This window comes from Equus asinus, chromosome 21, assembly GCF_041296235.1.
Source record: "Equus asinus isolate D_3611 breed Donkey chromosome 21, EquAss-T2T_v2, whole genome shotgun sequence".
NCBI lineage: Eukaryota > Metazoa > Chordata > Mammalia > Perissodactyla > Equidae > Equus > Equus asinus.
The window spans coordinates 51,141,740-51,156,107 of NC_091810.1; the positions used below are offsets into that span (position 1 = coordinate 51,141,740).

The 14,368-nt window shown below is 47.9% G+C and overlaps 1 protein-coding gene across 3 annotated transcripts in view; it reads right to left on the reverse strand.

Annotated features, from left to right (window-relative positions):
* PTPN23 (protein tyrosine phosphatase non-receptor type 23) overlaps positions 1 to 14,368 on the reverse strand; it is a 31,596-nt gene that overhangs the window by 3,583 nt on the left and 13,645 nt on the right. For 2 of the 3 annotated variants that reach the window (XM_014828821.3, XM_044755324.2), the window contains exons 3-19: positions 5,329 to 5,456; positions 4,994 to 5,070; positions 4,277 to 4,326; positions 3,989 to 4,120; positions 3,629 to 3,709; positions 3,401 to 3,532; positions 3,268 to 3,315; positions 2,775 to 2,831; positions 2,587 to 2,645; positions 2,326 to 2,405; positions 2,099 to 2,213; positions 1,938 to 2,003; positions 1,399 to 1,544; positions 778 to 1,089; positions 540 to 694; positions 287 to 438; positions 8 to 187 (exon numbers count right to left, since the gene is read on the reverse strand). In XM_014828821.3, coding sequence (XP_014684307.1) covers positions 8 to 187; positions 287 to 438; positions 540 to 694; positions 778 to 1,089; positions 1,399 to 1,544; positions 1,938 to 2,003; positions 2,099 to 2,213; positions 2,326 to 2,405; positions 2,587 to 2,645; positions 2,775 to 2,831; positions 3,268 to 3,315; positions 3,401 to 3,532; positions 3,629 to 3,709; positions 3,989 to 4,120; positions 4,277 to 4,326; positions 4,994 to 5,070; positions 5,329 to 5,456 — 1,970 coding nt within the window. Of the gene's footprint in view, positions 1 to 7; positions 188 to 286; positions 439 to 539; positions 695 to 777; positions 1,090 to 1,398; positions 1,545 to 1,937; positions 2,004 to 2,098; positions 2,214 to 2,325; positions 2,406 to 2,586; positions 2,646 to 2,774; positions 2,832 to 3,267; positions 3,316 to 3,400; positions 3,533 to 3,628; positions 3,710 to 3,988; positions 4,121 to 4,276; positions 4,327 to 4,993; positions 5,144 to 5,328; positions 5,457 to 14,368 lie in introns of all 3 variants that reach the window. The other variant, XM_070493415.1, reaches the window with a different exon arrangement.

Sequence of the window (14,368 nt, forward strand, 5' to 3'; positions counted from 1 at the left end):
CACTCACCTGTCCAGGAGCTGCTGGCGGGCAGCCTCACGGGCCTGGCAGGTGGACTGTGCTCGTTCCAAGAGAGCGGCCACCTTACTCTCCAGGTCCGCATAGAAGTCCTTGCCCTCCTGGGACTTCTTCATCAGGTCCTCATAGGCTTCATAAGAGGCCACCAGGGTCTGTAGCGTGGAGTTCCACCTGGTGGACAGAAGGGCCAGCAGAAGGTGAACAGCTAGAGCCAAGCTCTGAGAGAGACTGGGAGGGACTCTGGGCAAGAGCACAGGGCCAGACACTGACTTTTGGTCCAGTTCGCTGAGCACCCGCCGCACTGCTGCATACTGCACGTTGGCTTCTGTCAGTGCCCGAAGCACGTTGTCCTGGGCAGCCAGGTTCTGCTCCAGGTACACTCTCAGCTGGTCATACTTCTTCAGCTGCTCCTCAAACAGCTTCTGAGGAAGTGTTGGGGGATGAAGGACAGACACTCAGGGCCTCACAGGGCCACACAGGAGCCCTGTGTCAAAGCTCCTCCACCCTGCTCACCCAGTCCGACCTTAATCTCTGAGTGGTCCGTAGTAACCAGTGAGGCAGTGATGTCATCCTTCTGAATAAGCTCACGCAGCTGCTGCTCCAGGGACACACGCTGGTCCCGCATCTCCTGCACCTTGGCCAGGATACGCTTCAGATTCTGCAGCACAGCCTTGTCCTCTGGGAGCAGCAGTGGTCAGTGAGGCCAAAGAAACTCCCAGCTCCACGTCTCTTCCCGCGGGTTTGGGACAGGCGGGGCTCACCTGGGGTGAGGGCTGGCGTGGGCAGGGCAGCACGGACCTGGTCCAGCGGCCCACTGAGCAGGCGCAGGTTGCCAACGTGCAGATTCATGGCACGGTGCAGCTCACTGTTGGTGAAGGAGGCCTTCTCATGGACCTCCATGTACTTGGCCCATTCTCGCCTCACCTCTGCCAGCTCAGCCTTGGAGACTGCCAGGCTGGCTCCTGCCTGGCCCACTGCCTCCTGCAGCTTCTGGTCTAGCAGCTCATCCTCCTCCAGCAGGTCCCTGATGTCCTTCAGGGAGGCCTCCACATCCGTGAACACACCTGACAGCACTGGGGGGGGGGGGGGGGGTGTGGGAGAGTGGGGAACAGCTTCTGAGGCAAGCAGGCCAGGCACCCACTGCGGCCCATCCCCCAAGAGAGAGAACTGCCCACTCAGTCAAGGGCTTGTGTGTGGCCCACTGCTTGCTCAGCAATGCAGATGGGCGGGCAGAGAGGGTACAGCGATCCATGTAGGTGGGTGCTTGTGCCAGGTGCTTGGAGAGATGCAATTGCCATCCTTGGCGAACAGGGGACATGGAGACCATAGCAGATGACTTCCATATTCTCACCCTCCACCTGCTTGCTCTCCCCCTCACTCACCTTGCATGGACTGAACGAGGTTCCTGACGGTGTCGGGCCGGACACTGAGAGCCGCACACTTCTCCATGAGCTGGGGTGGGATGTGGCTGTATGCATCAAGGTTGTCCACTGTCTCAGGATCCAGCTGCATTGAATCCATGAACTGGCTGCGAGGGGCAACAGGACCAGGAGCTGGGTGCTGACTCAACTCCTCACATGTAAAAGGAGCCCACTAGGGCCAGTCCCCACCACTGAAGCTAGGTCTGAGGTCCTAGCAGAGAGCAAATCAACATTCCAACTTCCAGCACTGGATCTGGTCTGGCCTAGCCTCACAGAACATGCTCAGGGCACTGCTGAAAACAATGGGACAGAAGGGACATCCTCCTCCCAAGATATGTGACTCATTTTACACATGCAGCACACGAGGCCCAGAGCAGGGAGGGCAGAGCAAGGAAACCTGGTACAAGCAGATGCTACTCTCTCTGTTGCAGGCAGCACTGGGGACCCCACAGAGGTCTGGCGTGTACCCCCACATCTCCCACTCCCAGCCCTGCACTCACTCCAGGACTTCATTCTTGTCCTCAATCTTGGCCATCATCTCCCGAAGCAGCTTGGCCTTCTCCTCACTGCAGAAGTGACAGAGCAGCTGTTGGAAGCCTATGTCCCTTGAGACATCCCCACCCCACCTGTGCTAACCGTAGTGCCAGCCCCTCCCACCCACCTGTATAGCGAGGAGGCTTCATGGGCAGCCATGGGTACCAGTTTGGCGAAGATGTCAGGGCCTGTAACAGCTGGATCTGTGGGGTTCACTGGTAAGGGCTTCACCAAGGGGGCACCTGGGAGGGGGAGGAAGAATTCTGGAGACCAGGCCCACAAACCTCCAGTCTGCCTCTGTTCTGTCCCATGTTCACCTCCTACCCCAATCTCGGCCTCCCCTCAGCTTCAGACCTTTCACAGGCTGAAGGGTGTCCAGTGCTGGAACAGCCTCATGGTAGATGAAGTCGTTGTCCTTCTTGGCAGAATTGTACCTGGGGGTCAGGAGAAGGGAGAGTGGGAAGTCTTGGGTGATCAGTGGGAATCCAGGACCTAGCCTCCCACGTGGGCCACTGCTCTCTGGCACTGGTGGCTTCCTCCCAATGATGTAGGCAGAGGGCCAAGACCCTTCCTAACAAGAAGGAACCAGGGCCATCCCTAGCCCCACAGACTCACTTTCCTCCAATGACATCCATAGTGAAGCGAAGTGCGTCTTGCACAGTATCAGGCTGGCCCTGTGCGGTAGGGATGGAGGATGCTCAGCACCAACCAAGGCCAGTGCCAGGACACCCCTCAGCCCCACCAGGCCTGCCTCCTGTAATCTCAGAGCTCTGAGGCGTGGCCAGGCTCTTCTTCAGCTTTACCTTGGCCAACTTGATGGCTTCATTGAGCTTGTCCAGGGCACTCTGGAAGTATGCAACCTGTGGGGGGCAGCAGGCAGAGCCTGGTCCGTCCTTCCTTGCTTGGACCCTACTCCTTCTGACACCCACTGAGCACTGCCCGGCTATCAGGTGACCCATTAGAAGACAAGAAGCTGAGGAGGCAGCCAGGTGCCAGCCCAGCCAACACGACCAAGGTTAGCATCACACCCTGCTCCACCTTACAGCTTACACTTCCAACTAGCCCTCTCCTGAGGGGAGCCTGCTACATGTCCTCAGTCCCCTAGGGATGAGGGCTGCAAGATGGGACAACACATAAGAAACACACGGCCTGCAGCAGGGGAGTGGCCAGGGATATGGGGGTTAGAGACAGAGAGAAGACTGCGCCCTCTATTCTGTAAGGGAAGGGACCCCACCAGGATCTCACTAACAGGGCTGGAACAAGTCCTGAGTCCCATCTTTGTCATAGCTTACTCACCCGCTCCCCAAACTTCTGCTGCTCCTCAGCCTGCTTCCCCATGTGAAGCTAGGAAAAAAGAAGAGATGTCACTACTTATTTCCCGAGCTGTGGCAGCTCAGCCCCATCCAGGCCCAGGCCATGGTGCTCTCACATGAGCCACAGCCGCAAAGTAGTAGATCTTCATTTGCACAAGCTTCTTCCAGTCCTTCTGGATCCGGCCCAGCAGTGAGGCGGTGTCGGGGTTCTCCAAGGCCCGGCATGCCTCCTTGTAGTAATCCACTACCTGAGGGCCAGGATGGGGCCGTCAGTGGGAGGGAGTCAGGAGTAAACCAAAGGCCTGCTTCAGTTCCTTGAGGACCACCATTTACCCCATCCCTACCTGTGCACTGATGCGGGCCACAAGAAAGCTCTTCCTGTTGTCTAACATCGACTTCTCCAGAAGGCACTCCTGAGCCTGGCCCTGGGACAACAAATGCAGGTGGCCTCCCTTGTTCACCTGGAGCCCTTGCCCTTCCCAGCAGGCAGACCCAGGGATCCCCTCTTCACTGTCTTCTCTTCTCCAGCCCCCCCAACTCCAAGAAGCACAGTCCTGCTCCTGATTCACCTGGGCCTCAAAAGATCAAAGCCAAGGCCCTCTGCTGGTCCCTCACCGCCATCTGCACAGGGCCTGGTCTAGGATGCAGCCCTAACTGTCCCCTCCCCTGGATTCAACTCAGCCCCAAGAAGGGTACCACCTCACCAGCATAAGGTTGACATTGAGAGTGAGGATCTGGCGGCTCATGTCAACGCTGTAGGCATGAGGGAAGTGCTCACGCAGGTAGGCAAAAGCACCTGCTGCACACTGGAAGTGAGTACAGGAGACCTTCATGCCCTGGGAGGGAAGACGGGGAGGACGGTCAGAGGCAGAGCCAGACAGCTGCCTGTGTCCACTCCCGCAGGGCAGGACTCCTCTCTGGAGGCTGCGAACACTCAGCACCCCTCCCTGGTTATGTCCTGTGTCCCACCCACTGCCCGTGCCCCTCCTCACCTCCTCAGACACCCGCTTGTCCATGGCCCCCAGCATGGAGTGCAGTGCCCCTGGGGAGGCAGAGACATGGTGTCAGAGTGAGGCAGAGGGAGTAGTGTTGTCACCCATGATCAGGAAAATGGATCTGAGAACTGAGGCAGTTGGTCCAAGGACACCAAAGCTACAGCAAAGGGGGAGACTGAGAAGATGAGCCAAGCCCCTCAGTCTCCTGCTTTGCACCAGGCAGGGGTGAGAGTGGAGGAAGGACAGGCTCCCGTCCACAGCCCCCAGCCTAAAGGGCCGGTCTTGAAGCCTGAGGGAGGCCTACACAGTACTCTCGGGCTCCCCAGGCTTCTCCCTTGAGCCAGGCTGAGGCTGAGTCATCAGGGTTGACGGCAGGGCTGATTGAGGCCAGCCTTGTCCTCCTTCTGCCTGAAGTAGCCCAAAGCCACAAGCGGGGTTAGGAGCTGTCCAGTCAAAGAAGACAGGCCATCTCTCCTGGCTGGAGCACAAGATGGCAATGCCCTGTGGCAGCCAACCCAGTGGAGCCTCTCCTCAGCAGGGTGGCTCCAGATGGCCCAGAAAAGAGGTGCCAGTAGAGCTGCGGGGAAGGCAGTGGAGGGTCAGAACCCAGGTGTCTTCCATCCATCAGCCCACTTGGTGGCCTTCTGCTGAGCTGAGATGCTGGGTTGACAGAGCTGGGAGGTAGGGCCAAGGGGGAGGGGTCAGGCAGCTCACCGAGATTGTAGAGAATGCAGGCCTGCTCATACTTGATGTCCTCATGGGCCACGGACTTGCCTGAGAAGATCTCAGTCCTGTAGACATGCCACCCCAGTCATCCTGAGGGAAGGAGCTGGCCAGGGCCCTGAGGCCAGGTGAGGGGACCAGCTACCCCAGTGTGGGGTCAGAAGGAGTGAAGCCTGGGGAGACCACACCAAGCCACTCCCCATCCTGTGCAGTAAGGAAAGGAAAGGGCAGGGGAGGGGAGGGAAGGGGCATCCCCACCATCCAGACACCCTGGCCTGTCCCAGGTACCCTCTAGGTTCTCCCCAGCCCTGCCTGCCAGCTCTCACCAGGTGACAGGAACGGCAGCCTCCTGGCCTGAGCCCATGGGGACGCGACTTTGCAGGTAGTGGAGCTGGCCTAGGTACTTGCGGAGGACACTGCAGCCCTCAAAGTCCCGTGGGACACGGACAGCATTCTGGGGGGCAGATGGGAGAAACAGGCCTGTCATCACTTGGGGTAGATGACAGGTATGCCTGTCTTCCCACAAACGCCCACTAAATATGCATCAGAGCTGGGAGACTCCAAGGGATCCAAAGAAAGCCCACAGCTACACCTGCAGTCATTCAACAACCACCAGCCAGCACTGGTGGTCTCAGTCAGTCCCACCTTTCTGAAAGGCAGCTTACAAATGCATTAAAATTCTAATGTACCTAACGTCTGATCCACAGTTCTCTATCTAAAAATATACAGTAAGATATCCAGATAAGCAAACGCTTGGATGAGCATGCAAGGATATTTATCAGCATTATTAACAGGGTCAAATACTGGATGCCGCCAAAGTTTTCATTAGAGAGGACTGTTAAATGATGTCAAGGCTACCCACAAAAGAGAAGACTCTGCAACCACAAAAACTGAAGACAAGGATCTCTATTTATTGATATGTTAAGATGTCCATGACATATTTATCGGGCAAAAAAAAAGTATGTAACAGATGAGCGGTATGATTTATGTAAAAGCACATAGATACTGATAACCAACTAGATATATAGACAAAAAGAAAAAAATCTAGGTTATACACCAAAATCTTAAGTGATTATCCCTGGATAATACGGTTTAAGTAATTTCTCTTATTCTATACATACATATAGAGATATATTTTTAATTCTTTGCATTGTTTATATATTCTTTATATTGAACATTCCAATTTTTATAATAAACAATAAACCTATTCCCATTTTGAGAAAACAACAAAAGCAAGCAAATGAACCCTCTGCTCAAACAACCAGAAGAGCAGACAATACAGCCTCCAAGAAGCAGGTGCACAAAGGAGATGGGCTAGAAGCGCTGTGATGCTCTCACCCCACCTGCTGGAGAGGACCAGAGCCCTCCACCAGGATTCTAGCAGCTGAGGGGCCCAGCAGAGCGCTGGCTGGCACCAGCTAGAAGAATCCTCCAGGACACTACACTCCAGAGATGGGCTCCGAGCCTGCTGCCTGGGATCTCTCAGAAGGGACGCCAGAGCAGCAAAAGTCCGGCACGAGTCCCACTCCACACCACCTCCCCACGGTGTCTCGGGCGGCCGTCTCCCCTCTGGACCTCAGTCTCCTCTTTGCACAGGAACGATGAGCTCCCTATGGGAAGGCCTTTAGAACGCCCAGTGCAAGGACAAGGCATGTCACAGCCACACAGCTGAGGTACCACCTCAAGGAGCCTGTCCCACAGGCCGGGGCTTCTTGAATCTAATCTTATCACTCCCCTCCCCATCATAACCTCTGCCACAATCAAATACCACTTGTACTCATTAACATTTTCCTTTCAGCCAACCCATTTTTTAAAGTGGAGCCACATCCTAAGCAGTTGCATCTCTGAAATAACGGGTTTGATGTGCTAGCTATCATTTTTTTAACAATCACTAAAGCATATGCAAAAAAATTAAAAAATATGTGTATTTGTACTTTGTGAAATCAATAAAAGAAATCTCAACTAAACTGAGTCAGGAAAGCCTGTAGGGGCAGCTCTCACGCCCCATCATACATGGTCAATTACCTCAAGCAGGAAGAGAGGTCTGCCCGCATCTCTGACAGGAGGGTGTTTTCTACTTTACGAACCAGCAGGAGAAGGAAGATTTCTCTCCCAGCCTGGCAAGAGCCTAGGTGACGAGAGACTGTAGCAACCCAGCCAACGAGAAGCTTCTATACTTTGGACTCTCAGTTTCCTCCAAAGGGGTTTGTTTTATTACAGTCCCTCCCAACTTGCCCTTTTTCTCTGTAAAAGCAAGCTCCCGTCCTTCGTCCTCCAGATTGGCCCATGGTCTGCCACAGCCTGTATATCCAGAACTGCAATTCTTCTTGATTGTTTCCAAATAATCTCCTTGTGTGGGTACCATAACTGGCCAACTTACTTTTTAAGTTGACAACTTCCTAAAACCATCTTTGGGAAACAATGGAAGCAACCCGCCCCTCCAGGTCATATAGATCCACCTGCACCCTTTAATCCAACCAAGAATGCAGCCCCCTCTTGTCCCACCCTGGCCTGTCACGCTCTCTGATGAACTGCATGCAGTAGGAGCAGAGCAGAATAGGTGAGTCAGAAAGGAAGCTCTGACACCCTACCATAACCACTCCCCGACTCCTTCAACAACCCCTCACAGTGCCTGTCAGTTTTATTTCCTGTAATCACGGAGCCAAGAATTTATTCCAGTTACAACTGGAAAGTCTTCTGAGGGACAACCATTCAGCCCCGTTTTACAGATGAGGAAACTGAGGCCAAGATCAGGAAAAGAAGATTGCCTACAGCTTCCCAAATTATATCCACCTTCCATTTCTATTGTAAATCACTGAGTTATGGTAAAAGGTTAACCTGACTTATGCTGTCTCTGCTTTCTATGTCTCCGTACTTTGATACATTTTCTGTAATTCACTAAAAACTAGACCAGTGTTACTTCTAAAATTGCTGTAATAGTTTATTTAGTTACTCTATTTTATTTTCACTGTATATATTGTCGAGTCTGGGAGTTTTTTCTGGTCTGTTCATTTTTTTCACTGAAAGAATTATAAGCGTTCTATGTAAAAAAGTTTGTTCTGTCGTTTCACTGAAGAAACACTGATCTGATCCACCTCTCACATTATTTAGATGAACAAATCAAGTCCCACGAAGGAGAAGTGGAAGTGGCCACCCTATGTCCTTCTATGAGTCATGTCTGTTCTGGGAATAGCCTCAGGTCTGCAGGGTCCTGGTCTGGAGCTCTCCTGAGGGAGGCTCTCTCCAGTCCACTGCTCTGTGCAGGCGCTCGCTCTACATCTTAAAGGATCTGCCTCAGAAGAGGCTTTGGAGATGCATGACAATGCTCCCTCCTAGAGTGTGTTGTGTGCATACGTGCCTGTGTATACAAAATGGTGGTAGTCCTAGTGGTTAAGATTATCTCACTCGTTTTCAAACTATTCGAATGAAATCTTTTTTAAAATTTTAATTTATGAGTAGTATTCTAGGAAGACGACAGAGCAGGAAGCACCAGAAATCTGTCTCCTCAGCTGAACAACGATCTTACTGGCAGAATCTGTCTGATTTAACTATTTTGGAACTCTGGAGTCTACTGAAGGCCTGCAGCTTGCAGAAGAAGGCTTGGATGATAAATTTTGGTGACTATCAGCTCTCAGCACAGTAGCAGCTACCCAGCTCCCAGCCCTGTGCAGGCAGCCTTGCACATGTTCCTGGAGCAGCCAGCACAGTCTGTGGGAGCCAGGGTAGGCAACAAGGACTGTGTCCTCCAAAGATCAGAGATCTGTGCTCTGATTGCTAATTACTGCTTCTGATCTCAGAGGTGCAAAGAGGAAGGCTGACACTGTTGTTGCAACTCCTGCTCTGGCTGAAGAGACTTCAAGGGGATTTAAAGTGCTAGTGCTTCTCCCCCACCGCTCCCTTCATTTTTCTTTTTCCCCTTTTGGGAGCCAGACACTGAAGACTACTACATTCAAAAGCAATCATATAGACAGAGAAAATCAGAAAGTCATCGTGCATACCCAGGGAAAGGCAAAGGCTCAGAAAAAACTTGAGAGGACCTTAAGTTCACACCTCAGGCTGATTCTTGGCACAAAGACAGCCTACAATAATCAAAACACACACACACAAACAAAAACCAGCAAACTGGGGAAGGGGAAGATTCTAATTTCCAGAGTCACCATATCATTAGAGTCAAATGTCCAGTTTTCAACAAAAAAAATCACAAGGCAAAGCAACAGGAAAATACAGCCCATTGAAAGGAAAAAACATAGGGACTGGCCCAGTGGAGTAGTGGTTAAGTTCCCACACTCCATTTCGGCAGCCCAGGGTTCACAGGTTCGGATCCTAGGTGTGGACCTAGCACCGCTTGTCAAGCCATGCTGTGGTGGCATCCCACATAAAATAGAGGAAGAATGGCACAGATGTTAGCTCAGTAACAATCTTCCTCACAAAAGGAAAAACAGAAACTGTCCCTGAAAAAGACTTGATGGCAGACCTAATAGAAAAGACTCTAAAACAAGTGACTTACAGATCCCCAAAGAACTGAAGAAAGATGTGGAGAAAGTCAAGAAAATGACGTAGGGAATAAAGCAGAAATATCAACAAAGAGAGAGAAAAACGTAAAAAGAAATCCTACAGCTGAAAAGTACAATAACTGAATTGAGAAATTCACTAGAGGGATTCAAAGGCAGATATGAGCAGGTAGATGAAAGAATGAGTGAACTTGAAGATAAGACAATTGAAATTATCAAGTCTGAAGAACAGAAAGAAAAAATATTGAAGAAAAGTGAAGAGAGCCTAAGGGACCTTAAGACACCACCCAGCAGACCACTATACACATTGTGGAAACCCCAGAAGGAGAAGAGAGAGAGACAGCAGCAGAAAGACTATTTGAAGAAACAATGGCCAAAAATTTCCCAAATTTGATGTAAGACATGAATATAAACATCCAAGAAGCTCAAAGAACTCCAATATAATGAACTCAAAGAGACTCACACCAAGACATTATAATCAAATTGTTGAAAGACAAAGAGAATCTAGAAAACAGCAAGAGAAGCGATGCATCACATACAGGGCATCCCTCAATGAGATTATCAGCAGATTTCTCATCAGAAACTTTGGAGACCAGAAGGCAGTAGGTTCACATATTCAAAGTGCTAAAAGAAAAAACTGGTAACCAAAGATCATATATCCAGCAAAAGTGCCCTTCAAAACAGGAAAAATTAAGAAATTCCCACATAAACAAAAGCTGAGGGAATTCATCACCACTAGATCTGCCCTGCAAGAAATGCTAAAAGAAGCCTTGTAGATTGAAATGGAAGGACACCCAGGGGGCCGGCCCTGTGACTGAATGGTTAAGTTCACACACTCTGCTTTGGCGGCCTGGGGTTCACCAGTTTGGATCCTGGCTGCAGACCTACACACTGCTCATCAAGCCATGATGTGGTGGCATCCCACATGGAAGAAGTAAAATGACCTGCAACTAGGATATACAACTATGTGCTGGGGCTTTCGGGAGTAAAAAAGAGGAAGACTGGCAACAGATGTTAGCTCAGGGCCAATCTTCCTCACCAAAAAAAAGAAAGAAAGAGAAAAAAAGATCTTCCCTGAATTTTCAGCTAAATGAGCTGAGAAATTACTATTATTTAATTTAAAAAAAAAAAGGACACCTGATAGTAACTTGAAGCCATATGAAGAAACTAAGATCTCAGTATAGGTACATATATGGATAATTATAAAAGCTAATATTACTGTAACAATGGTGTGTGACTCCACTTTTTTTTTTGCTGGGAAAGATTCACTCTGAGCAAACATCTGTTCCCAATCTTCCTCTCTTTTTTTTCCCTCCCTAAAGCCCCAGTACATAGTTGTATATTCTAGTTCCAAGTCCTTCTAGTTCTTCTATGTGAGCCACCGCCACACATGACTACTGACAGATGAGTGGTGTGGTTCCCTGCCCAGGAACCAAACCTGGGCTGCCGAAACAGAATACACTGAACTTTAACCACTAGGCCCTCAGGGCTGGCTCTCCACTTTTTGTTTTCTACATAAGAGACTAAGATATTGAAAAAAAAAAAAAAAAAAAAGGAAAAAACTCAATTTACAAACAGTTATGGGGTTTTATTTGTTTTTGGTGCTGAGGAAGATTCACCCTGAACTAACATCTGTTGCCAATCTTCCTCTTTTCATATGTGAGGTGCTGTGACAGCATGGCCACTGGCAGACGAGTGGTGTAGGTCCACATCTGGGAACCGATCCAGGCCGCCAAAGCTGAGTGTGCCACACTTAACCACAAAGCCACCAGGGCTGGCCCCACAGTAGTTTTTAAAGACTATCTCTTTTGCATATGTAAACATATCAATTAACTGTCCCCGCTTTAGAGGAAAGATACAATCTCCTATACTCTGAAATCATAAACAAAATTTTTATTTAAAACTTCTAGTGTTATTCAAGTAGAAAAAGTTGTTTTTAACGAGATAATTCATCTTTTTGACAATTTTGTTCTCGTCTTAAGAACAGTGTCACCTTCTTTGAAAGTCAGTAAGTTCCTCTACTTCAACATAACAAAGGCCACATATGACAAGCCCTCAGCTAACATTATGCTAAATTGGTAAAAGACTGCAAAGCTTTTCCTCTAAGACCAGGAACAAGGCAAGGATGCCCACTTTCACCACTTCTACCACAGTACTGGAAATCCCAGCCGGGGCAATCAGGAAAGAAAAAGAAATAAAAGGCAGCCAAATTGGAAAGGAAGAAGCAAAAGTCTCTCTGTTCACAGACATGATCTTATACACAGTAAACCACAAAGATTCCATGCAAAAATATCTGCTGGAACTAATAAACGAATTCAGCACAGTTGTGGGATACAAAGTCAGTACACAAAAATCAACTGATTCTATACAGTCATAATGAACAACCAGAAAAAGAAATTAAACGAACAATTCCATTTACAATAGCATCAAAATAATAAATTACTTAGAAATAAACATAATCAAGGTGAAAGATCTGTATACTGAAAACTACAAAACTTTGCCAAAAGAAATTAAAGACATCAGCAAATGGAAAGACACCCTGTATTCATGTATTAGAAGACTTCATATTATTAAGGTGGCAAACTTCCCCAAAGTGATCTACTTTTTTTGGATTTTACTTTTTAGGGATTCAATGCAACCCCTATCAAAATCACAAACAGCATTTTTTGCAGAAATAGAAAAATCCATTCTAAAATTCATATGGAATGTCAAGAGATCCCAAATAGCCAAAAGAATCTTGAAAAAGAAGAATAAAATTAGATATCTCGTAATTCCTGATTTCACAACTTATTACACAGCTACAATAATCAAAATGGTGTGGTACTGGCATAGAGACAGACATATAAATCAATGGACTAGAAAAGAGAGCCCAGAAACAAACCCGCACATACATGGTGTTATGGGCTGAATTATGTCTCCAGCTCAATGCACATGTGGAAGTCCTAACAGCCAGTATCTCAGAATGTGACTCTATCTGGAGACAGAGCCTTAACGAGGTAATTAAAGTAAAAAGAGGGGCCGGCCCCATGGCCAAGTGGGTGAGTTCCCGTGCTCTGCTTTGGTGGCCCAGGGTTTCGCCGGTTCAGATTGTGGGAGTGGACATGGCATGGTGCATCAAGCCATGTTGAGGCGGCGTCCCACATAGCAGAGTCAGAAGACCTACAACTAGAATATACAATTGTGTATTAAGGAGCTTTGGGGAGAAGAAGATGAAAAAAAGAGAAGAAGATTGGCAACAGATGTTAGTTCAGGTGCCAATCTTAAAAAAAAAAGGGGGGGCATGGAGCTTTCATTTCATTAAAAAAAAAGAGTAAAGTAAAATGAGGTCATATAGGTGGGCCCTAATCCATTATGACTGTTGTCCTTATAAGAGATTAGGACACAGACCTGCACAGAGGGACAACCATGTGAAGATACAGGTAGAAGAAGGCCATTCGCAAACCAGAGAGAGGCCTCAGAAGAAATCAACCCTTCCGATAACCTGATCTCTAGAACTGTGAAAAGATAAATTTCTGTTGTTTAAACCAGCAGTTTGAGGTCCTTTCTTATGGCAGTTGTAGCTAACTAATACATACGGTCAAATGATTTTCCACAAGGCTGCCAACGCCGTTTAACGGGGGAACACTATTTTTAACAATGGTGCTGGGAAAACTAAATATCCACATGCAAAAGAATGAAGCTGGATCCTTACCTTATAACACTTACAAAAATAAACTCAAAATGGGTCAAAGAACTAAATGCTAGAGCTGAAATTATAAAACTCTTAGATGAAACAAAGGGGAAAATCTTTGTGACAATGGATTTGGTGACAATTTCTTGGATATGACTCAAAAAGCACAAGCAACAAAAGAAAAAATAGATAAACTGGACTACATCAAAATTTAAAACTTCTAAGCATCAAAGGACAAAATCGACAGAATGAAAAGGCAACCTATGGAATGGGAGAAAATATTTGCAAATCATGTACCTGGTAAGAGGTTGATATCCAAAATTTATAAAGAACTCCTATCATTTAACAACAACTTGATTCAAAAATGGACAAAGGACTTGAACAGACATTTCTCCAAAGAAGATATACAAATGACCAATAAGCATATGGAAAGATACTCAACAACACTGATCATTAGGGAAATGCAAAATCAAAACTACAATGAGATACCACCTCACATTCATTAGGATGGCTACTACCAACAAAACAGAAAATAGTAAGTGCTAGCAAGGATGTGAAGAAATTGGAACCCTTGTGCACTGCTGGTGGGAATGTAAACTAGTACAGCCACTGTGGAAAACAGTATGGTGGCTCCTCAAAAAGTTACCATACGAACCAGCAATTCCATTTCTGGGTATATACTCAAAAGAAAGCAGGGTCTCAAAGAGATATCTGTACACCCATGGGCATTACATATACAACTCATGTTCACCCATAGTGGCATTATTCACAATAAGCAAAAGGTGGAGGCAACCCAAGTGTCCATCAATGGATAAATGATAAAAATGTGGTATATCCATACAGTGGAACATTATTCAGCCTGAAAAAAAAGAAGGAAATTCTGACACACACTAAAACATGGATGCACCTTGAGGACACCATGCGAAGTGAAATCAGCCAGTCACAAAAAGATAAATACTGTGTGTGTCCACTTCTTTGAAGTAGTTAAAGTAGTCAGATTCATAGAGACAGAAAGTAGAAGGTGGTCTCCAGGGACTAGGGGGCAGGGGGAGGGGGAGTTGTTGTTTAATGGGTATTGAGTTTCAGTTTTGCAAGATGAAAAGAGTTCTGGAGACTGGTTGCACAACAATGTAAATGTACTTAGTACCACTGAACTGTACACTTAAAAATAGTTAGGATGGTAAA